Source organism: Caloenas nicobarica, chromosome 10 (genome assembly GCF_036013445.1).
Source record: "Caloenas nicobarica isolate bCalNic1 chromosome 10, bCalNic1.hap1, whole genome shotgun sequence".
Taxonomy (NCBI): Eukaryota; Metazoa; Chordata; class Aves; order Columbiformes; family Columbidae; genus Caloenas; species Caloenas nicobarica.
Genome location: NC_088254.1, coordinates 7,704,551 through 7,728,120, shown reverse-complemented (window position 1 = coordinate 7,728,120; position 23,570 = coordinate 7,704,551). Strand labels below are relative to the sequence as shown.

Genomic DNA, 23,570 nt, shown 5'->3' with positions numbered 1-23,570 from the left:
TTTTTTTCCCCTAACTAGTACAAACTCATGATACATGATGTTCACAAATAATTTTCCTGTTTAAGATACCCATACCCTCATCAAAAGGGATTTAAATTGTTTTATGACTACTACTTCTTATAAAAATACTTTTTTCCCAAATCTTCCTTGTTAGTAATGCTCATTCATAAAAGTCATTATATGTATGATAAAAGTGGGAGACAAATGGATGATTTTGAAATGACTGGAGGAAAATAGATCATAGTCAAGTATAGGTTTGATTTAGCTTTCTCTTATAGTGTGAGACTCAGGATGTTGTCAGATTAAAGAATACTCTACTTTCTTCTTTAAAATATATAAAATGTTACCATCCGTGTAGTTGTATGACAGGCTGGAAGTTCTTCAACATCTAAATGATAAATTTTTTTCTTGTTTGCCTCTTGCAGTGAATCGTAATAGGCCGTTTGGTTTTTTTCCAGATAACCTTTTTCATGCTGCTGTCTGCAGTGTGTGTTATGCTGAATTTGGCTGGTTCCATTCTCTCTTGTCAGAACGCTCAGCTGGTAAACTCCCTGGAAGGATGTCAGTTGGTGAGTAATGAAAAACAAATCTCTTATAAAGGGCAATGGATTTTATTTTCAATGTGTTTGGGTTTTATACACATATTTCTTTACTTTTTAAAACAGTATGTGTTTGGTAGAGCCATCTATAGACATTACAACATGAAAAATCATGTTGAGAAAAGTTTGAGAGTTAAAGTGCTGATGTAGTTTTTTGTCACCTTAAAAAGTTATAATATTAGAAAGACTTGCTTCTTAATGCTGTGGTACAAATGATGCTTAAACAGAATAGGTGGAACACAGGGCACATCAAAGCAGTGCAGTGATTACGGTTTGATGTCAGCAGTATCAGGATTTCATCCAATAGCTCCTTATACAACCAGTGTATTTCACAGATGTACTGATAGTAATGTTTTAGTATGGGTATTTTAATATTTTATTTGCCAACCTAAATTAGTTCTTTTTTAAAAAATTAATTTCCAGAGCAAATTTAAGTACATATACATTGAACTCTAACATATTTTCTGTATTAAACTTACAAAGATGTCTACAGAACTAAACTCATGTCTGAAATCTCTGATTTAAAGTAAATGATAAAACAATTATTTCCCCCCCATAAATTCAGGAAACAAATGACATTGAATTGTAAGATTGACAAATGGTAAGGAGAATGTTTATGGGTATGCATCAGTGCTCTTTTTAGTATAATCTGGCTGTCAGTAGACCAGTCTCACTGTATAAATTGTATGATTATGCACTTACAGAATTTATTAGGTATTAGGAATATACGTACATAGGCATCTCAAGACATTGATTCAAATGATGAAGAGAAAACACGTTTTTCTCTCTAATGCCAACAGATGACTCCACAGAATGCTTGTGCATCTCTTCTATTCAGCCATCACTTTCCTCCTTCATTCTAAGGATTTTGTCTAATAAAACCCTTCAGGCTTCCGTTAGCACACAATATATTTAATAAAACTAAGTTAAAATAATATAAAACGTTTTGGCAAATATTTCAACAGGCACATGAAAAATACAGAAGAGGAAATGATGTGGGTGTGACCTGTCGCATGCCTTCACTTTGTTTAGTCAGCTGTTAGGCCTGTGTGTTGTTTTCCTGTCGCCCACCCTGTTTCAGAGGGGCTGTCTGCAGCGCCATCAGTTAGGCTGGAAAGGCTTAGGTGTCCTGCTCAGCTCTTTATAGTGTTTGCCACTTCCAGGTGCTTTTGGGGTGGAAGCTTTACAGAACCAGATGGATGGAGCCAGATAGCTGACTTGGTGGAAAACCACTAGAGAAAGGGAAGATTTTCCCTGTAAAATGTTTGATCTGGGAAACTCTTGATAAAGTTTCTGACTCTCATTATGATGGGGAGTTGGCGTTGTGCTGTAGAGCTGGAAAAATCGGCTGGTGGAACCTGGAGCTGTTATAAGACGCATACTATACTTTGGAGTGCTATGGTAAAAGAGGGGTTTTTTTGTTGTGGGGTTTGTTGGGTTTTTTAAATGAAAAAAAGAACTATCATGGGTATTTTTTGCGGAATATCTTTGAAGTGAGTCTTACTAATTTGTTTGGAGATCCTTGCTTTGGTATTAGGACTATTTAGAAGTTACTTTGAGGGACTGCCTTTATATCAGAATTTCCTATGAAGACTTGAAAAAATGGCTTTGCATCTGCGTGGAAGAAAGAATAAATAGTGTCTCAAAATGAATGCCTTCCTAATGGTATAATGCAACTATGTAACTATATTATGTGACCTATGTGCTATAATTTTCAAACACAGTATTTTCACCTGGAATGTTTTGGAAATACGAATTTAACTTTTCCTTGCTCAGTAGCTCGTTGATTCATTGGCAAAATCCCCTAGAATTTCTGTACTGTATCATATATAAATTATTTCAGAATGAACATGTTCTTAACCACTTACTGTTTTTCACAATTAATTACAGTAATAAAGGGAATAAACGTGTATGTGTGTGTGTATGTATGGCTGAGCCATTTGTACTTGTGTGTGCGGTCTTTCACGTCTGACTCAGTAGTAACCCATGTCGTTGCTGACACGGTTTTGGTGATGTCCAGTAAGCTGTGTGAATAGAATTTAAACGGCAAATCCTGTCCCAGATGGAGAGGAATGCATGTGGCAAGAATGCTGGCATTGGTGCTGTCGCAGCTCAGCGCACACATGGGTCTTGTGTGTGTCTGCCTACTTTTGTCGTTCCTTTTAGGCAGCCATGAGCAAACAGGGCTACTCAGCAAAGCCTGCTGAAAAATCCCTAAGCCTGCCGTTCAGTTGTTTAGTCAGACTACTGATAAGTGTGATTATGTATGTGCTTGTTGGAGTCTGTGTTCAAATAATGTTGACAGTATTTGTCATTTAATAACAACGCCTAGCCATACGTGATCTCTGTTCGGGGACGTATTGTGATAATGTATCTGTGTTAGGATTCCTCATAGGTTCAGGAAGAATTGTTTTTTCCTTTTTATTTTTTTTCCTTTCCCCTTCAGCTTTGTGAAAAAATTATGTTTCAGTTGTATGGGTTGTTTTCCACTTGGAAATTTAATGTTGTTCCAAAGTATCCTAGATTCAGTGATTTTCATGGGACCACATTTCATCTGAACTTTAAAGTCGCCTTGGGTTCTTTACCCGTGTATTTGTCCCCCTTCTTCCCTCCTTTAGCTCGCCTTATCTAGTCTTGCTCTAATCAACAGTGCAGGAAGGTGTCATGTCAAACAAGTGCTTTTAGTGGCAGGCAGAGGGTTTGCAGGTCAAAGAAGGCTTTGCCCTTGGATGTAGACATTTGGGGATTAAGAGGTTTGGTGGGTGGGCATGTAGGGACTTCCTGAGTAGGTACTTTCTCATTTGTTCTCATACGGCAGAATTCTTAGGAAACCTTTGCTTGATCTCCAGGTTTATGGAAGTTTGTCACTTAAGCAAGAAGGTGGCAATGTTTTGCATTTTTTTCTAAAGCCAGTGTACTTGGCTAGTAAATTAAAAGGCAACACTTACGTTTCATTTATACGTCCCTGAGCTTTTTGTTCCTGCTACAGATGGGAATGTTCAAATTTTCCTCTGGACTAGTGAAATGCTGAGCTGGCAAGAGAACATAAAACAAATGTTCAAACTGCTAGTTTCAATTTTCAGAACTTGATGAAATATTAAGTAGCTTTGCAATAGTGTGCTGTACTAGATGAGAGTGATTTAATTTCATTGCGACTGTTCATCATACCATAATTGTTTCAAAAAAATATAGTTTCTTCTGTCCAGACTTTCCTTTTTAGATTTTCTCTAGTCAAAATCACATTTCAGTCAGGCTGGGGATTTGCAACCACTCCCACACAGAAAAGATAAGTTAGTTTTAACAATGTATAGGTCCCAGGATAGCTGTGTGAATTCTTGATCCTGTCCGCACAGGTGTGGGACAGCAGTAGGGCAGGGATGTGCGTTCTGGAGCACGAGGGTGCAAAGCTGCTTTCAGCTGCTGTTTTGTCAAAAGCACGAATGCAATGACATGCTCGGCCTTTTGTACCGCTCCCCATTGCAAAAGCACAAGTTAGCAAAGATGTCACTTGGCAAACCTTTGAAGGTAAAGGTGCACAATAGAGCAAATTGTTAAAAACTCTTTAAAAATGTATTACTAAGATTAAAAATAGGGGTTTGTTTTGCAGTCTAGTTGCAACTTTTAGGTGGTTTTGAATGTGCTATTATTTTTAAGATGTCCTTATGTTTTGCAGGAACTTTCACATAAACAATTCTCTTTTAACTATTTTTAAGAATCACAGAATGTTAGGGATTGGAAGGGACCTCGAAGGATGGAATTGAAAGGAGAGTTACTGTCCGGTTCAAAGTCATAGAACATCTTTCAGAATGAATTGAGAATCTCTCATAGGCAGGGAATCTTGACCAAGAAAGTATTTCTCTTTTCAACCTTATGTCTGTGACACCTGTTCATTACATGAGATAAAAGTAGACTTGGAATCTGGATTTGATATTAGAAATGTCAAATACATCCCATCATGAGTCAGTGACTCTCTTTCATTGAACAGGGCCAGCATGAATCAGAGAAAAAAATGATCTTGCAGTAGATAGCTTTGTCTGAAGTCCTTTTTCCTCGTTATAAAAACTTTTTAGCAGCTGAAGACAGTATTGATTTGCTGTATGCCTGGTGCTGGTGTAGCAGGTGTGCTGTAGCATTCTGACCACTGAATCTGACACAGCTCTACATTCAAAGTATAAGTTTTGGACTTGCTCTGTAGCATTTATCTAACAGTTGACACCATTTCCAGAGAGGTTCAGGAGCAAGACCTCCCCAGTGGCACTTAGTGCTTTGTATTTTCTGTTCATTTGAAAAGCTGAGGTTATCTGATCATAAGCCGTGTAGCTGGGTTTTGCTTAGATCTTTTGCTTTTTAAAAGAGAGTATTAAAAGATTATAGGAATTGAAAAATTTCACTGTCTGAAATTGTTACAGCAGCTTTGTGAATTAAATTGTATACTAATTAGAAGTAAACAACACAACTGTTATAAAGGTGCTCTATTTTTTTTTTCTTTATTTCTTTTACAGTGTCTATGGCTCAGGGTATGACCAGTCTCTGTGAGTTGCTATAGGCAATTACTTCCAGCGCTGCCTCTATGTATATGGGAAATGGTGTAACTTACATATGCAGATTTTTTTAAAGCCTTTTTACAGTTTATACTGGCTAGAGGGCAATCTGGAGTCTTAGGAATTGAAGCCCACTGAGATAGCATCCTGCCCTGAGCATGTCTTCATCACTTTATATGGCAAGCATTCATTCACCTGCAGCTCATCTGGTGAAGTTTATTATGGTTTTTTAATGGACACTTTCTGCTTTTCCAACTGCTGTCCTGGTCACCAACTTGTAAGCAGATAGTACTAGATAGGCCTGATAGGGATGACACTAAAAAACACGTATATTTAAATATGTAGCTATTAAGATTATATGAATGTTCTTCAAGGTCTTAAGTGGTAAGAAGACCCGGATTGAATTGCAACTAGTGGCCTGGAGAGGTAGGGTATTGTAGCCCATTGTAAGCCCTTTAAATAACCTGCAAAAATGGGAGTGGAGAAAGCATAGAAATACCCAACTGATAAAATTTAAAGCAATGACGGTTCATTTTAACAGACTAGGTAAAAATATGTACATAGTTAAATTTTAGCTTAAGTCTTTTTTGGAAGGATGCTGAAAAATAAACGTTGCTATGGTTTTTCGTTCCAGAGTTGGGGTTTTTTTGCCCGTGTGGTGTTGGTTTTGTTTGGTTTTGGTTTTTAGGGAGGCAGGCAGAATCAGTATAATGAATATTTTCATTGAGCTAAATGGGATTATTTCAGAATCACTCAAGGACATAAACTTTAATTTACTTTTTGAGAATCATCAGGGTTCAGTATTCTTAGCAAGGCATGCTTTGATGCAAGTCTGTGAAGAACAGAACACATAATGCTTTTTAAAATGGAAAAACATTGAATGTTTCTTGTATTCAAGACAAACTGGACATAGGAAAATAGAGAGCAAACTTTTTCCAAAGTAAAAATATATATGAGATGACGTGTACCTCTTAATTTCTCCATTTGTTTCTTCATGCTGCATTCTCTTTTTTCAAGTGTACGTCATGTTTCTTTTGTAATTATCTTCCCATGTATGTGTAAGCACACAGTAAGTATATGTTACATTTGTGATTATGGCTGCTTCCATGTATTTCCTGACTTTTTTCTTTTTTTTGTCTTTCCCCATTGGATATGATTTGGTGTTTATTCAGTTGAGTTACTCTGGTTTCATCTGTGCCTGGAAAATAATTTTTTTCCAAAAAGGAGCATAAAAGCTAGCATTCTTCATTGGTATTGTATCCTCTTTCTGTATTTTACTTGGGTTTATAGTTTATATTAGCCAATGGAAGACATTCTAATTCAGGGGACTCTGCATAGAGATTTTAATTTTGCATTTAGCAGTCATTATTGTCACAACAAGTGTAAATATAATTTTTGGGAAGTTTCTTTCTGTTGATCTATACTTTCTCTGACCTTTTTTATTTTTCCTCCACAGATTAAATTCGACAGTGATGGTGTCTGTGTTTGCTGTGAAATGCAGCATCAAACATCAGGCTGCAGTAACTTGGGAGAAACTCTGAAACTGAACCCGCTGCAGGAGTGTAATGTTGTGAGGCTGACCCTAAAGGTGCATTATGAGAAGAATTAACAGTTTATTTCAGTTTTAAGTAGTGAGTACTTAGGAAGACAGAAGTGTGTGATGAAAGGAGGGGTAGCAGGTGTTCTCTGTGTTCATATACGCTTACATGTAAAAAAAAATTATCTTCATCCAACAGAATGTAGTGCTTCTAAACATGAAAGTGGTTTTATGTTACACACTCAATATCTGTATTTGTATAGTTAACTATTTTGCTAGAGATTATTTAAGAAACAGAAGTTAAAGTTGGTTATGACCGATGCTGGAAGGTATAAGAACAGGTGTCTTTCATGTTGTTGTTGAAGAACGCCGGAATCAAAGGTGGTGGTTGGTGGTGTTTCATAATGTTATAGTAGACTGCAAGGAAACACAAAGTATTAGCAGAATGATGAAGTATTTCATGATGTACTGCTAACTGAAAGTATTGGCAGTGTTCTTTCGGGATAGAGCTGGAAACATGCTTCCTGACTTCTCTGCAATATTATAAGAAGTTTAAATCCTGCAGAGCTTTTGTGTTACAACTACCCAGATGAAAAACTGAGAGCAAATATTAAGAATGTTGCATAAGCAAGTTATGTATCTCAGTGTAATTTCCCACATCATTGCTTCACTTAATTTGTCACCAAACTAGCAAGACACGGTGTTATGTTGGTTTGGATAATATTAGGGAATCCATTGAAAGAACTGCTCAGAGAAAAGAATGCTAGCCTGAGAGACAGATATTGATTCATTTTAGATTTAATTGAACAATCAACTGAACTAACCCTGCATCCATACCTCTCAATTTTAAAGTATATGTATTAATACAGTTAATAGATTATAATGGAGTAGTGAAATGGAGTGTCATCAGGATCTTGGGGATTTAAAATATAGTGCAAGGCTTGAAAATGCTAAGATATATTGATATTTCAAGCCATATTTTAAAGTTCAGAACAGGTAGAAATCCTGCAAAAGTTATGTAATAAATATCTAAATGTCCTTCAGCATTGTTTAAAAAAACCACACAATCCCCCCCCCCAGATACACAAACAAACAAACAAAACAAAACCAACCAACCAACCAAACCCAAACCAACTACAATTTCTATAGTTAGAAATTAAAACTATTTGATATGGCCCCAAAATGAAGTACGAGCTCTGCCTCAAGTTTTAATGAGGATGATCAAGGAGACTATTGGAGCAAAAACCTACTGGGTAGCAGGAATTTACTAAGTAGAAAAGAAGCATAATTTGACATTTCTGATAAAAAAATAACAAGTAACTGCTACTCGGAATGCTAAATTCAGGTCTGTATTTAGTGGTGCAGTTCCAGTGAAATATGTTAGGAGAAGATAATGCAGGAAAATAACTTCTCAGAGCGACTTTCTTCAGAGTATGACAGATGCAAAAACATGAACCCGTCATACAGAAAAAGCTGACTTGCTGCTCCTATAAAAATAAAGATTGGGGGAGCATATGGTTGTTTGCTGTAAATATGTCAGCAAACTTTAAAGAGAGAGAGAACAACTGTTCATCTTTGAGGACACTGTCAACATATGAAGTGAGTAGAAGTGACATGCTGGAAATCAGTGTAAGGTTTCTGACAAATGCAGCAATAAGAATAGAATCACAAAGTATAATTTGTTTTAAAATATAGCTCGGTCATTTATAAAAGGAATTGATGTATCTGCTTGCACTAGCAGAGGACTGATTTAAACACAGGAGTTCCTTTGAGTATAGTCTGAGCGCAGCTTCAATTATGTTCAGAATTTTTGAATAAAGAGCAGGTAGTTGGGAAAATAATTTTTTCAGAAAGTTTCTTAAATATTTTTCATTCTACATTTGCTTTCTATTTGGCTTTGAAAGCTCTGTGTTCCTGGCTGTAAATTTAAGAACAGCATCCTACTGAGCCTGTGAGAAAAAAACATTACAGCTTATTAGGTAAACAACTGACAGTGATAGGGCTCATCTTCTTTAATTGCAATTAACAACTACATTGTGATTTTAAGAGAACAGATGTTTTAGTACCAAAAGCTCAATTGCGCTCATTGTTTCGGGAGCCAGAGGGACAGAAAGTGTAGGTTACCAGAATTAAGAATATACACCTCTATGTATAACATTAAGTAGGTTTCACGCTCCTTCTCTTTATTCTGGATGGGGTAAAAATCTCATGTCACCATTAAGTCATCTCTGCCTTTTTGGTGGTAGAAACTATAGGAGCTGCATTGTGAACAGAACAATTGCACACGTGTTGCCTGTCTGATTTTATTCCCAGTCAGTCAAACAGAACAAGGGAAAAAGCGGTGGCTACCAGTCCTGTGTACACTAAATTGTGCTGGGGTCACGCCTTGCATGATACTGAGTAGGGGTTTTCGTAGTTGCTTTGAAAAATTTCTAAAAATCTCTTTGTCGTCTCTGCGCTGAATCATCTCTTCACGCTCCTTTGTAAATCAATGTCTGATTCTTCTTTTAGAATCCTGAATGAACTACCCAAACATTTTAATGAGGACACAAGAATTAGCACTGCAATATCTATGATTGCATGTATGTACATATATAGATATAAGTATTGATTGCAAAAGCTGACTGAATATGTGATCTGTGAGATGAGTGCTAATTCCTGTGATTATTTGAATAGTGACATTTCAGCACAAAATTATATGTCGCAGTAAACCAGACCAAAATACACTGCCATTTCACTGTTGTAAAAGTTGGGGACTCAACCCATTTCAAGGACAGTGACTTGGCGGGTTTAGAGTTCTATTTATAAGATATTATACTTGTCTTGTCTGCAGATCTCCAGTAAAAACAGCACAGTTGCATGATGTGGGAAACTGCCATTAAGATCTGCAGGTACCCAAGTCTGATCCATCTGCCCTGGTTTACAATGGAGAGATTTTTTTTGTTACCGTTTTTCACCAGAAGATGCATTTTCTACACAGTTTTCTGCATTAGTAGCTCCTAAGCTGCCTCTGAAAATAAGATTTCTTACTTTCTTCTGGATACTCAGGGTCAATATTTTGTGCTGCTAAAGAATGCTGGTGTCTCAGTATCTTGATTTTAACAATAACTGCACTTCTAGAAGAACTCTATCCTATGTTAGGATGTTACTTAACTCAAGCCAAATGAAGGTAAAAGCAAATCCTACCCATTTACAAAATTAGTAAAAATAGTTAAAAAGATTTATTAAGAATCGGATGTACAGAAATGAGATGGTGACCACAGATATGATGGACTTAGGGTGCAGTTTCACTAGCAGCAGCTTAATCTGCTTTTCCCACAGAGGCGCAACCAGAAGGTGCGGTTCTGTACCTGGCTGTTTCCTGCCGCTGAATTTGCTGGTTTGGATTTAGCAGTCATATCATCACAGAACGAACCTGTTCCATGAACTGATCGGGTCCAAACCGCACAGCATCTGCACTGGGCTTTTAGTGAAAACAATCTGGTATAGAGATCTACGCTTTCTTCGGTCACACCAGTGCACCTTTGGGATTACCGAAACTCCCAGTCTTCACCAGCTAGGTAGAGTGCAGTGACGTGCTCTAACCAAGATGCCAAAAGGAGCACCTACGTGCCTGTTCCTTCTGAGTTAGCTCTTTCCCCAGCCAAGTTCACTCTTAGATTGAATTCACCTGGTGTAAAATGAGGCTTGGTGTTAGCCACTTTAAATGCTGACCTTCATAGCCCGTACAAACATTATCAGTAAATCCTGTAAATCAAGATGAATACTTACAAGAAACACGTTTGCAAGGCTAATGTGTGTACCTCACTACTTACTCTTGCTAATGGACTGTTAAGTCCAGTTTCATGAGTGTGAACGATAATGGATTCAGGTGAACTCTGATTTAAGGAGATTTTGTGTTTGTAATCAAAGATATGTGATGGGTTTACGAATTTAGGGGGGCATACTGTTATACAAGGAAGTTTGCCTCGGGAGATTTGTTCTAAGAATTAATGACTTCTGAAAAAATATTTTTTATGGGATGAAATATTAGAAATCTTTTGTCCTGTGCTACTTAAATCTTATACAGATTTACTTTTGTCTTGTGGACTTCTTTGTAGAGGAAAAGATAATGTTATTCTCACAGTAAAAATATAACTTTTTACTAACAGTAAAATTCCTGAAAGAAAAATAGGTGCTGAAGCATGAAGCTGTGGCAAAATGATTTATTTTATTGATGTGTAGACTGCCTTACCTTACAATTAACGGAATCTTACAGAACTTGATATTTTAAAATCTTAAAATGTCAAACATACGAACTCTCTTGGGTAAAACATAAAAGGCTCATTATTTAAATATCTGAAAAACAGTCACTTGAGATGAATTGTTTGCCAGAACCAGTAATCTTGTGCAAATAACACTTTGTACTGTTACCTTATCTTGTATTACACTTGGAAGCAGTTGAATATTTTTTCACTTTCTGAGGACTTCAGTTGAGCGCATTTTGCTCTTACTTTCTGTCCAAACAATAGGAGGTAATTCTAATGCATAAAGTAGAAATTTGTGGCCAAAGATGCCAGAGTTTGTAGACTACTGAGGGAACTGGGAAAGAGGACAGGAGGACAAACCTGTTATGAGTAGGCTTGAATTAACTAAAAAGGTGAAGCTCCACTGGAAAAGTTCTTAGAGGCTCACAAATTGATGAAGATATAAAAGCAGTGTCTTACATTTAGCTGAGGTGTTATCAGCACTGTATTAATTTCCTGACTGCTCACTCTTCTGATATTGCTGTGCAAGCTGGCTTTTATTTAGGTAAAACCAGAAAACATGCTGGAGGATAAATCTTTTTTGTGTATACACACATATGAGTGTAAACAAACACACACAGATCTAGTTATAAAGTCATATCACCTCTGGATTACATTGCTGAATATATTTCAGGCAACATCCTAAGTATTCGCCAAGATGAGACTAGTATGAATGAGATACCTTTTTTTTTTTAACAATGTTACCTCTGAATGAGCATAAAATGCTGACATAGTAGTCGGCACTGAATGTGTTCATGTGCAGCTGAAATTTTAAGGAACTGAGTTGTTCTTGTTAATTAAAGTAAAAAGACTGAATTTTCCTGATAGCTTTAATCTGTGAAAATTATTCCTTCTTTCTGAACTCAAAATTGCCTGAACTTATTGAAGTAATACATGCAACAAAGCTTATCTTCTTGAGTTTGTGTTTTGACAATCCTATTCATGTGTCATTTGGTTGTTTTCATTCAAAGTACATGCTTTTGCTTGCAAAACAGACAAGGGTGACTCCTAACATGTTCTTTAGAGTTATGAGAACAGACTTTCCTCAGATTCCCTGTAGGACCAAATGCAAAATATTTAACTTTGCTGAATCATTTACCTAAAAGACTTCATAATCTGCTTAAAATTGGATAAATCTCAGTGTAGAATAAGTAGCTTCCTATCAGGTTTTTAAATGCTGGAGTTGTTTCATGTTCCTTAACAGGTAACTGAAAATATTCTCTGTGTTCAGGGTGTATTTACCATACTGGGCACCATTAAAAATGGAGTGGTTCAGTGTGGCCTTTGTAGCCTGAATAGTTGAGCTACAAGTACTTGAAAGTACTAAGTAACAGTTGTATAAGACTTATTTTGGTCACACTTTTCCTTCCTCATTAATGTTTTTATTCTTAGCTTAGGCAATGAGTGAATATGGTTGTGAACTTCTCTCAAGGCTGAAAAGCTGCTTCTCTAAATGACTGGAATGTGTTTATTACAGACTTGTCCAGTTATTTTATGGCACCTTAGTCTTTCGGGAGTCTATAACATATCTCCAGTACTGAATTCGGTGGAGAATCGTGGGGTGCTGAGAGATACACAAACTTGCATACAAGTAGAGAAGACCTTTTTGAGTTTATTTTTCTGAAGTAGCAGCTGTAAACTGCTTCCTTAAGAATGCAGTAACTATAATATTTTAGATCCATGTAAAATACTGTATTATATTGTACTTTCATACCTTAAATATATTTTCTGAAGCATTGGCCATTTCTCAGTTTACAGTTCAATGTACATTTGAGACCTTTATGGTTCAGAATTGATTCTTTGTAAGTAAAGACAGCCTTCCTAGTATTAGAGCAGCTCTTTTTTTCTAGTGTTTTTCAGACATATCCAGTTAGAACAACTGAAGTTATAATTTGAGTTAAAAGGTTTGTTGTCCTTGAATTCATGAATAAAAGAGGTACACAGACACTAATTTCATGGGTGAAAAAGCTTTACTGCTCATTATGTCTTTTCAAGTTAAAGTAGTATAAGAAATGAAGCACCATAATTTAAGTCAATCAAGGAGAAAAGAAATCATCTTCACAGAATTGCAGAAGCAAAGGTGGTTTTAGCCCTTGATCAGCGTGGATGTTTAGATCAGTGTGTTCTGGGCTACTGATTACAGAGTGTTGTTCTTTACACATCAGCGAGCTTATTTTACTCCTTTTACTGTATTTGACTAAGGACTCAGAAGTGCAAAGGACTTAAAGCCTCAAAGACTATGAACCTTTTATTTCCACAGGAAAACAATCTATTGAGCCAGCAAAATGTGAGTGTGTTGTAAAGAGAGTTGCCAGTTAATTATCGTTGCACAGGTTAGAACTCTTTAAGAAGTACTGGGTTTGTGCTATGTGTTTTGTTGTGAGTTGTTGTTGTTTTGTAATATAAACATAAGTAACACATTTCACAAAAAATTACGAATATTTTATGTGTTGTAAATATATGTGGAGACAGGGAAATAAGTGGGGATGAGAAGCATTAATCTGTACATAGTTTCCTTCTAGAGCAAAATAGGTTTAAATACAGTGTTGCAATTTTGTGTAAGCAGCGCAGCTGGATAATTTTCTATATAATATTTGGCAGTGCCTCATCTGTGTGGTATGTTTCTATTGAATGTTAAATTCCCTGGTTTGATATTCATGCATGGAATTTAATTGACAGTACAGTTCATTGCTATGATATGAAGAGGTAAGGGAGTGATAAAATATTTACCAAAGTCTGCATTTGAGTTGAGTTGTGAACATGTCCACAGATTCTTGTTTAATTTTGTCTTTATTTTTAATCTGTATTTAGTGAGTATGTAAAAGGAATTAGGGAGCGCCAGTGCTAGTTTGGTAAAAGGAGATGGATTAGCAACGCCATTAGTGTTTTTTCCCAAATAACAGTTATCCTGAAGTATATAGTTTTATTTGGCTTATGGTAAAGTCCTTTGATTTGATTGTTGTACCTTGGCTTTGTTTCAAGCCCTTAGAAAACAGTAGCTTCTGAATAGGTAGTTACATATCAAAAGGAAATTTCAGAGAAATTTTCTGTGTCGTGCTTTGGTGCTTTATGCATTTAATGAATAAAGGGTGTACAAACAAGATGAAACACTCTCGTTCCGAAGGTTAATGTGTGTTACTGCTTTGTCATAGCTGTGAATTTGGAGATATTGTATATATGGAAGCAAAGTGCTTTGAAAATATGCCTTATTGCCAGATTTCATGTGCAGGCTGCTGTCATCCCTGTAATACTTCCCTCACAGACCTAAAGTTACACTGAGTTTTTGCTGTTCATGTTGAATGCATGTATTATTACGTTCATTACAGTTGGATTCTAGCTGTGGGTGACCAATATGGCTTTTCTACAGCTGATTCCAGAAGGCAACCAATAGTAGAGTGAAATTCAGTTATAACTTTTTCTAAGACAGAGGAACTCTATGGATATAGCTTATCCTTAGAGCAAACTGGTAGTGTTCCAGTTTTGCTTTATGTTTCCTGTGATAGGAGGCATCAGTTACATTTTGAAGGGCAACATTTCAGAAGAGTGTATACACTTGCAGTGAGTATTCTTTGGTTATGAAGGGCTCAGTTCTGCTACCTCTCCCATCACTAATGGAGGACTCAAGCTATTGTCATTTTTCATTTTAGATTCTGTCTCATTCCAGAGATTTTCTTTGCTTCTGGCAGGTAATTGCATGTGGTAACAGCTGTTCTAAATTGCTTTGCTAAATGATTGTTTCTACAGTTGAGTTATCGAAGTAATAAATCAATCACCAATTTTTTCCTTATTCCAGTTTAATCCCATCAGATCGCCGTATCACCCAGCAGTTTGATAGAAAACAAAGAAAATGAGTTTTGGGGACAAATTGCTTTTTCAGTGTATTAGTGTATGGGTTTTTAATATGTTCTCACTGAATTATACCCTAGAATTACATATTTTGAGTACAAAACAAATAAAATCAAGTAAACATTCAGATTTTAAAAGTACTCAGGTTTTGTAATACAGCTCCTATTTTAATGTGTTCTATAGGCTTTTGGGCACAGTCTCAGATTTGGAAAACGTGCACTTTTATGTGCTCACTTTTCAGAAAAGTGGTGCACTTGAAAATGTAGGTTGTGTCTTCCTAAGACTCTGCAACAAAAAAGAAAAAGGTTGACGTAGCAGTGCTGAGTGTGTTTTGCTTTTATTTCATAACATTCTGTGATTCTGTGATTACCTGCTGGTGACCTTTATTTTGGCAAAAATTGAGAGAGAGTCACTCTAGCCAGTGTCTCTTCCATTGCTTTCAGCTGCTCACCAATTACACAAAATCCCTGCCATTTACTTATCTTAGCAGTCACTTGCAAACTGGTGATGGAAGGGGATATGGGAAAGATCATAAAGGTAGTTGTGACTATCGTGGAGCAGAAAGCGTAGGAAGTACGGGAGGGTTTCTCTGTGAAGACAAGCCCTATTGAAGATGGGGTAAACAATCAGTAAATATAAAGGAAAGATTTAGTTTCGGTATAGTTTTTGCTTTGTGATTGTTTATTTTGGAAAATTTGTGTTTTTAAAACTTTGACTGCAAAGTATTATTGTAATACTGCTAATAAAGGCAGAACTCTGAGGTGCAATAGCATAGAAACAATATCAAAGGAGTAATACTGGAAACAGCTGAATTCTCTCCTTAGGTAAGACATATGGATGATAGTGTGAAGAAGATTTGAGAATGGACAAGTATCATTTGTGGAATCACAGTATAAGTCAAAGATGTCTGTTATTAGGGAGGGAAAATGCAATAAACAGTTATATAGGTAATGACAATTAATTTGGTAATTATTAAGCTGTAATAAATATGGAATACTACAATGACGAAATCTTGCCTTTTTAAATAATTCGGTATTAAATTTAAATTCAGTTTGTGACATTTACTGAGAGACCGACTAGGGAAAAACAACTGGCCACAGAGAAACAGCTCACAATACTGTCTGACTCCTGTGAGTATGTATCTGAATTGATCTCACCTTGCTTCCAGGCAATTCTGACAGCTGCTTCCACTCTTAAAGGGGTTTGTGTCCTCTGCGATTAGTGAGTTAAGGTGTAGCAAGAAAATGGTATACAAAACCTGTAGGAGAATAATTCTACATTGTACATTATACCTATCAGAGCCATTAATTATCATATAAACATGCTCAAGAATCAGATTTTTTTGTCTTTAAAGGGTGAAAATACCCAGAAAAATACCATGTAAGAGAAAATTGGTTTAGCCATTTGTGAAGAGCAAAGAATCATATTTCACACTACTATAGATTCATGTGTTGTGTTTTCTGATTAGTGGAGTTCAACCAAAAAACTGTCATTAAAGTTCCTTGCTTTTGCACTTAATATAGATTTCCTGCTCCTTTAGACCTCTGTAAATGCAGCTGTCTGTGGCCAGGTGCTGTGGAGCGTTAAGATTGTCCCTCTTGTGGTTACTGCTTTTTCACAGACATTTCCTAGAGGACAACTTAATTGTCGTTGTGTTCCAGCTGGAATCTGCGTGAGCACCCAACACCATCTTTCTGCTAGCATGCTTGCCCATGGAGGCTTTTAGATCTTGAAAGCCTATTCCTGCTCAGTTACTGTGTATAGTTGAATGAATTAGTGTCCTATGAATGCCATAATTACTTGTCCTACAGGGCACAGGGAGAAAACTGCCTGAAAATGGTAAATTGCCTGAGGCTGATTAATGTCGTTGAGAGGGGAGGCAGGGCAGAAGAGAAGGAACAATACTTGAACTGTGGTATGCTTAGCCTGGAAAAGGCATCTCTGGAAAGAGGGCCATTGTTACTGTGGACTGTAATCCCTGCCCTACATAACAAATGTAATGCTGAATAGCAAACTGAGTTCAGCTGCCCATGCACGGCAAGGGAAAAATCATAAACCACCACATTGTGAGTGTTCAGTCTGGGACACCACTGCAGCTCAGGGTGCTTGCAGAGTCAACTTACTTTGTTGTTTCACATAGTTAGCAATGAATGAAAAATAAAGCAATTGTTTTGACACTGTCTGAGGAGGTTTTCTAGAACCACTGGTAGAGAAGGAAAAACTAACTAAAAATGAAAAGCGTTACTTAGTTTTTCTCTGTGCTTCGGAGTGTGGGAGGAAGGAATTGGGGGGAAAAAATTTAATCCTTTTTCTCTCTCTGTCCATGTAGTATGAAATGGGTTTGGTTTATTTTTAATTTTTTATAAATTTAATTGAGATAAGTGTTATTTAGAATGAGAATTGTGATGTTGCTTCTGTCCTTACCTAGTAGCAGGATGAAGAGGGTAGTAGTTCTGCAGGAAAGGATCTGGGGTTATGTTGGACAGAAGATAAATGAGCGAACTGTTGCAAAAAACCTGAGTCATCACTGCGGGGTGTGTAAGGACAAGTACAACTTGTAAAGCACAAGAAATGATCCTTATGCTGTAGTCAACATTTGCAAGGCCTTGATTGTGCCTGGTTTAGGATTCTGCATTTGAGGAATAATGTGGACTGACTTGCGGTGAACCAAACAAAATCAGTGACAATGATCAGAGGCCTAGGAAATTGGTCATAGTGGAGGACTGGAGGAAATGGAGTTAATACATGATGCAGTAAAGGAGGAAAGGCTTCAAGCATGATAATAGAGTTTAAAGGTGTAAAAATCTGCTGTGTAATAGCTTGTTCTCAAAAGCTATGGAATAAAAGGAGCTCTGGTTTTCAACTGTGGGATAGACATATGGGAAACACTCTGATAAACATTGGAGTGGTGAGGTGAAGCTGTGGGATCTTAGGAACAGATGAAAAAAACATCTGTCATGAGGGACAGAGGCACGGTTGAGTCTATCCTGGGGCAGGTAAGCTGTAGCAGAATCTTAAAGACACTTTGGATTTTATTTTACAAATTTGATGTAGATTTTATTATTCGGCATAAATGGTATTAACTTGTACATTTGGATTAGCTAAGTCTTTTGTTTCTAAACGGCTTCAGTAAGCAATGAGTGAAGTTTCTTATTGCTAGGAAATAGTCCTGTTTTTTCCCTACATTTTGTTTCTGCCTTGGTGTTCTTTACCTAGGTTTAAATCTGGAAAGCAGAGCACGCAGGATCTCAATCTCTTTTTGTGCCACTGTTAACTAATTGCATCTCTAGAGATTTACTTGTCTGTTTGCCTCCATTTGAATGCTCTAAGTGGTTCTGAATGACTTTGTATTTGAATGAGTTCTCTGTATCACCTTCTGTATGTGACTTTAGAGGTTGGCCCTCCCAGTATTTTGCTATTGATGCTGTTGATTCATTATTCCTGGCTGCAGGGCTGACCAAGAAGGCAGGAGACTCCTGAGCAGATCAGCAAGAGCAGATCTGGCTCAGTGTAAGCTATTATATGGCTAGAACTTGGTGACCCGTTTCACATCTGCCTGGTTCCCATGGCTGGCATTTCCATCTTCAAATGAAGGTCACTTGAGGTGCATGCAGGAGTAAATCTGCACATCTTTTCATTCATTCATTGGAAAAAACAAAGCAAGCAATGATTGATTTTGAAGCATGGAAGTTATTTTATACACTGACAGTGACTGAAATACTCTCTTAAACTTAGCTCCTGCAGAATGTTCTTTACACAGTGAGTGTTTTTACTCATGATATATTAACAGTTTTGATTTTGTTTTTCATCTGTTCTGTTGCTGCTTTTTCTCAAATACTTTTACGGACTGTTCAGAATACAAACTGAGCCACATAATCGTTAGAAGCACAACAGCTATGCAATTCCTGTAGAAGGTTTGCAGTAGTTTTGAAATGTCACCAGCATGCTAAATCAGTGTTCCTTTTCACTGGCTGTTGAGAAAATTAAAAAAAAAAAAATCCAGTGATTGGAAGAGATGGATTTTTTTCAATTATACCTTTGCTATTAAAATGTTTCCATTTTAATTCAAATGTTTATTTTGTTTTATTCTACTTAGTAAGCAAATATTCTAAATGTTTGGGGTTTTTTTATAAAACAATGTGGCCGTATGCATTTATTTCATGAGCATAAGGTGGAATGACCATATGTAGTCACTGCTTTTCTCTCATATCTAAAAATATTTCATATGCAGAGTATCTGATATAAAGTTCTCTATTTCATATTAGAGTTTCCATTAATTTTTTTTTTTTAAACACAACCAGAAGTTGTAGATTTCTACTACTGAAAGCAGTGAAATGCCCAGATGTGGTTGGTTGGTTTTGTTAGTTTTGTCTATTTTTTTTAATCGGAAGTCTGTTTCATAGTAACTTTCTTGTGACAGCTGTAGCTTCGAGTCCATTGTGAAAGCAGTAATTTGTCTTTTCTTCTAGGAAACTGGAAAACTTGAAATATCAATATTTCTGGGGAAATCTCTAATACCAAATGTACTATGAGGAGTGGGGAAAGGAAGATGTTTCTGTAATTGTTCACTTTACGGGCTGGTTTAAAAAAATGTTACAAGCTAAAAGAGTTCTAAACAGTTATTTGAGACCATAGCAGTCAATAGCAATTGACAAGACTTATCAAATTGCTAAAAAATATTTCCTGTCCTTTATGTCCCTGAGATAACATGATATTCTGATGCGTGTCTTTTTGCAGGACCTGTTGTTCAGTGTGTGCGCCCTCAATGTCATCTCCACCATTGTCTGTGCTCTGGCAACAGCAATGTGTTGCATGCAGATGGTTTCTTCTGATCTTCTGCAAATGGTGAGTACGTTTCAGTGACAACACAGGATATTGTCTAACGTGACATGTTGTCCTTATGTGTGTATGCTCATTTGTACCTACTCTTTGCTTATAAACTTAAGCCTATTTGTGTGTCTTTCCGTAGTGTTAGAATGTCTGTGTACATGGGTGTGTATTTTATCAGCATGCATTTATGTAAATATAGCAGACAGATGTATGCAGTGTGAACAGCTGCTGTGTTTAAAATGTTTACATATGATATTAGAGGGTTGTAATCAGGATTTTGCAACTGGGAGAGTATCATTTTTGTTAATGAGGTTATTAATCAGGTTCAGTTATGTATGCATGTTACATTTTCTGCCTTTACATGTTGTTATCTTCAGTTTTCACACTATCCAGAGCAATTACTTAGCATCGAGATACTATTTTTCACTACTTTTCTGATATGAGAACTATGAGTTCAAAAGTGGAACCTTTCACAGCCCTGTGCCATTGACAGTGTTTCCATAAGAAAAATATGTTCAGCTTCAGAGCAGCACTTGTGTTTAAAACAAGAGGGAAAAGGATCATTAGTCTTCTGTATAGCCAGCAGCATTACAGGATACTGTCTCGGTTTGGTTGGACAAAGACAGCTTTCCTATCCCAAACTGGTGCTGTGATTCTCAATGTTTCAATGTAACGTTGAAATAAAAAAGAAAAATTTAAAATCCTTTGTATTTTGCAGGCCAGGTATGTGCTTTCTAACCCAGCTCTATTACTAGGTAGTCTAGGAAATTATCCGCTGTTTAATAAAAGATGGCAAGCACACAAACCTAATACCAGTCATTTGTAAATCTCTTGTATTTTAAAAGTTTGTATAGGTAGAATACTGCCCCAGCAAGTTAACTGCAAACCATTTACACAACAGAGAAATGTTGTATAACCTGCCATATAGGCACTTCCTTAATCGAGAAATAAATAAATAACCAAAAGTACACTAGCTGCCACGGATACTGATTTAAGTGCGTGAATTGCAGAGATCAGGCTGTCCTTTCTAGACAAGTGTTCCAGTCGCTGGGTTACAAACTTAGTTAAAGAAAATCTTCCATCTGTGATCTGCTGTTTACTTCACATCGTAGCAGATATGTTAGGCACATACGTCAACATAATGCCTACAAATGGTACGTAAATGCATTTTTTCATATAGCACTCTGTGTACTCATATTGTACGTGCTTGTAGAGGCTTCTAAACAGTGCTCATTTAATAACTGTTTTGGATGTCAAACAGAATTGACAAAAATAATAATTTCAACTGATGACACGTATTTTAAACATTACAGGATTTTTATCATATCGTAGGTATTCTTTCTTTTCATACATTCCCTTCCTCCCCCCTCCAATATTTTCTGCAAGATTGCCCATTGACTAAAGATGTTTTTCACCTTGCAGTGATGACAGGGAGATGAAGTGATCATCACACCTGGAAAGATCTATCTGTCTAGTGTAACAGTTGTAGCAGTCATCCAGAAGTGTAACCATATATATTCCAGGAATTTTAACCTATACTTAATTTTATGGTATTTAGCAGTGTAAGAGGAATAAAAACATGTAGGCGACCATGAACGAAGAATGATTAATTAAAGTGCTTCTGATGAGCATGTGCAAGAAGCAGTAATCTCAATAGGAAGTCAAGTACCTTAAAAACACGTATTTTTTTCTCTCTGCCACTTCATTCTTCATTTCTTCCCTAAAGTTCTTTGCACCTGGTGATGCTGGCATTATTTCACTTTGGTTTTGCTTCCTATGCTTTGTGCTTCCAGCTTTCTGTCTTCCTGCTTAGTTGTCCGTTCTCCCACCCTTTCGGCTCTAGTGACAAGCATTTTCTTCCCTCTCCACAGAAAAAGGAAATTATATCTTCCTTTCTGCTCAATCCCAGCCTTTTCTTGTTTATCCTTAAGTTTTTCCCTTTCTTTTTTCAGGTTGCTGAGCCAGATTCCTACCAGGCCTAAGTGAGCGTAACTTCCCTGGGGCTACGCTGACTTAGACCAGCTGAACTCTGACCTGAAGATTTATTTTTCTTCCATTGTTTTCAGTCTATTGTCCCATGATTTGCAGTTCCCTTTTGCTCTCCTGCACCCAGAAATCTGATTTACTTCATTTTTCTTCCTTGTTAATGCTTGATTTGTGCTTTTTCCTTTTATTTTCACTGAGATATGCATTTTCTCTTAGCAGGCTTGTATCATGCTGGAAGTTTAAGATAAGAGCAGCAAGAGCTACCTCCTCTCTTAGATGAAAAGGTTTTCCTGATTGTTCTGATTCTTTTACTCTGTTCTTACAGCATTCAAAAGCTATGTAGGCTCTCCTGTAGGAAGAGGAGGCATAAAATTACAATTCCTAGCCAGCAAAAGCATTACGCAAAAGGGAACATTCTCCTTGGACAGTGTTAGGTTATCATTAAGGTCATCAGTTTTGTGATTCATGTGCTGTGTTGGTGGTTTTGTCTCATAAATGAATTGGTTAGAATGGTGAATATTTGCAGATTTCAAATAATGTCAGGTTTTCTTCTGGCATGAAGCTGCTCTGTGTGCTTCAGGTATTTATTGCCTAGCAACATAGAGCTGGTATATAATACAGTCTCAAGAAAATCTGCAACAATGTTTGAGTGTCTGCTTTCTTGCTAACTTTTGCATACAGTGAGTATCTGATTTGTACAAGCAAACTGACAGTGTTTTATTGGAAACTGCTGTCTTCCGACGTACTGATCCTTCAGTAAAAATGCTTTGAAAAATATAAACACAAGCTGTCTGGTCGTAAGCACGTATTAAATTTTCCAGTGAATTTGGAAGGGGATTTTTGCTTCAAAATAATCCCACCAAACAAACATTTGGTTTCAAACATTAAGGAAGAAAATACTGCAAAATATTGCAAACTATTTTTGTGGCACTATATTTCAGTTTCTTTTTGTTTTTAATCCTGCACTGTTGTATGGAACACAAAATCATATGTTCCTAGGTTGTTCCTTCTTTGAGTGGACTGTTTCAGAAAGCACCCCAAATTTTTCACCTCATTTTAACGTTTTTCACCATGTTAAGTATATACAGTTGCGCAGGAAAAAAAAATCTACTGATTGTACTAAAGCTGCAAAAGTCTGATACAGTTAAAGTCTCAACTAGCATTTGTTATGTTTCACTACTTTAGACAGTTGAAGGCTGTGCTCTGTTACAGGGCTTCACAGAATTGTTCTTTTTGTGTACAAACCCCTCCAGCAGATAAATGGGAATCAGTTTATATCAAGATTCTGTAATGTGAAGAAACATCTCTTAATAAGCAAACTATCACTTCTGTGATATTTCATTTGTTGCCTCAGGCAGTTTCAGTTTGCATCTTGTCTGATGAATGGCTACTGCAGAAATTCACCCTGTGTTCTTCAAAAGGTAGCTGCTTGAATTAAGCAAAGAAATACAAGAAATTATGCCCACTGTGGCCAAGCTAAAGCATGAAGTACACCTATTCCAGTTCTCCTTCCACTGTAAATATGTTTATATAGTACTTATCCTAGAAGTACTGGCACTGATACCATTCAGTGTATTCTGATATTCTCACCATTACCGTTAGTAGCTGTTCTTCATCTTATGCGATATCTAAAACAATCTGTTATTTTGTAAATGAAGTAAGGCAATGATGACTCATGCAAGCTATAACATTTAATTACTGTTTTCATCAGCCATAATGATAATTCAGCATGTCACTAACTTAATAGGCTGTAGTTAATATTTCTACACCTCAAATAAAACACCCCTGTATGAGGATAATATTTTGCTGGCATTGTTTAACCCCTTTCCCTGGCGAAATAGTAATTAAAAAACACCCTTCAGGATGAAGCTTCACATTCAGTGAGAATTGATCTTAAGTTATTACATAATTTTAATTATTTAAGCTAATTATATCAAAACCTAAA

The 23,570-nt window shown here is 36.6% G+C and overlaps 1 protein-coding gene across 1 annotated transcript in view; it reads left to right on the top strand.

The window, feature by feature from the left end:
- The first annotated feature begins 458 nt into the window (after nt 1-458).
- Nucleotides 459-23,570, top strand: part of ENTREP2 (endosomal transmembrane epsin interactor 2) — a 44,673-nt gene continuing 21,561 nt past the window's right edge. The window contains exons 1-3 of the mRNA XM_065641945.1: nt 459-569; nt 6,597-6,728; nt 19,547-19,654. Of these exons, the coding sequence (XP_065498017.1) occupies nt 471-569; nt 6,597-6,728; nt 19,547-19,654 (339 nt within the window). The 5' untranslated portion in view covers nt 459-470. The remainder of the gene's footprint in view (nt 570-6,596; nt 6,729-19,546; nt 19,655-23,570) is intronic.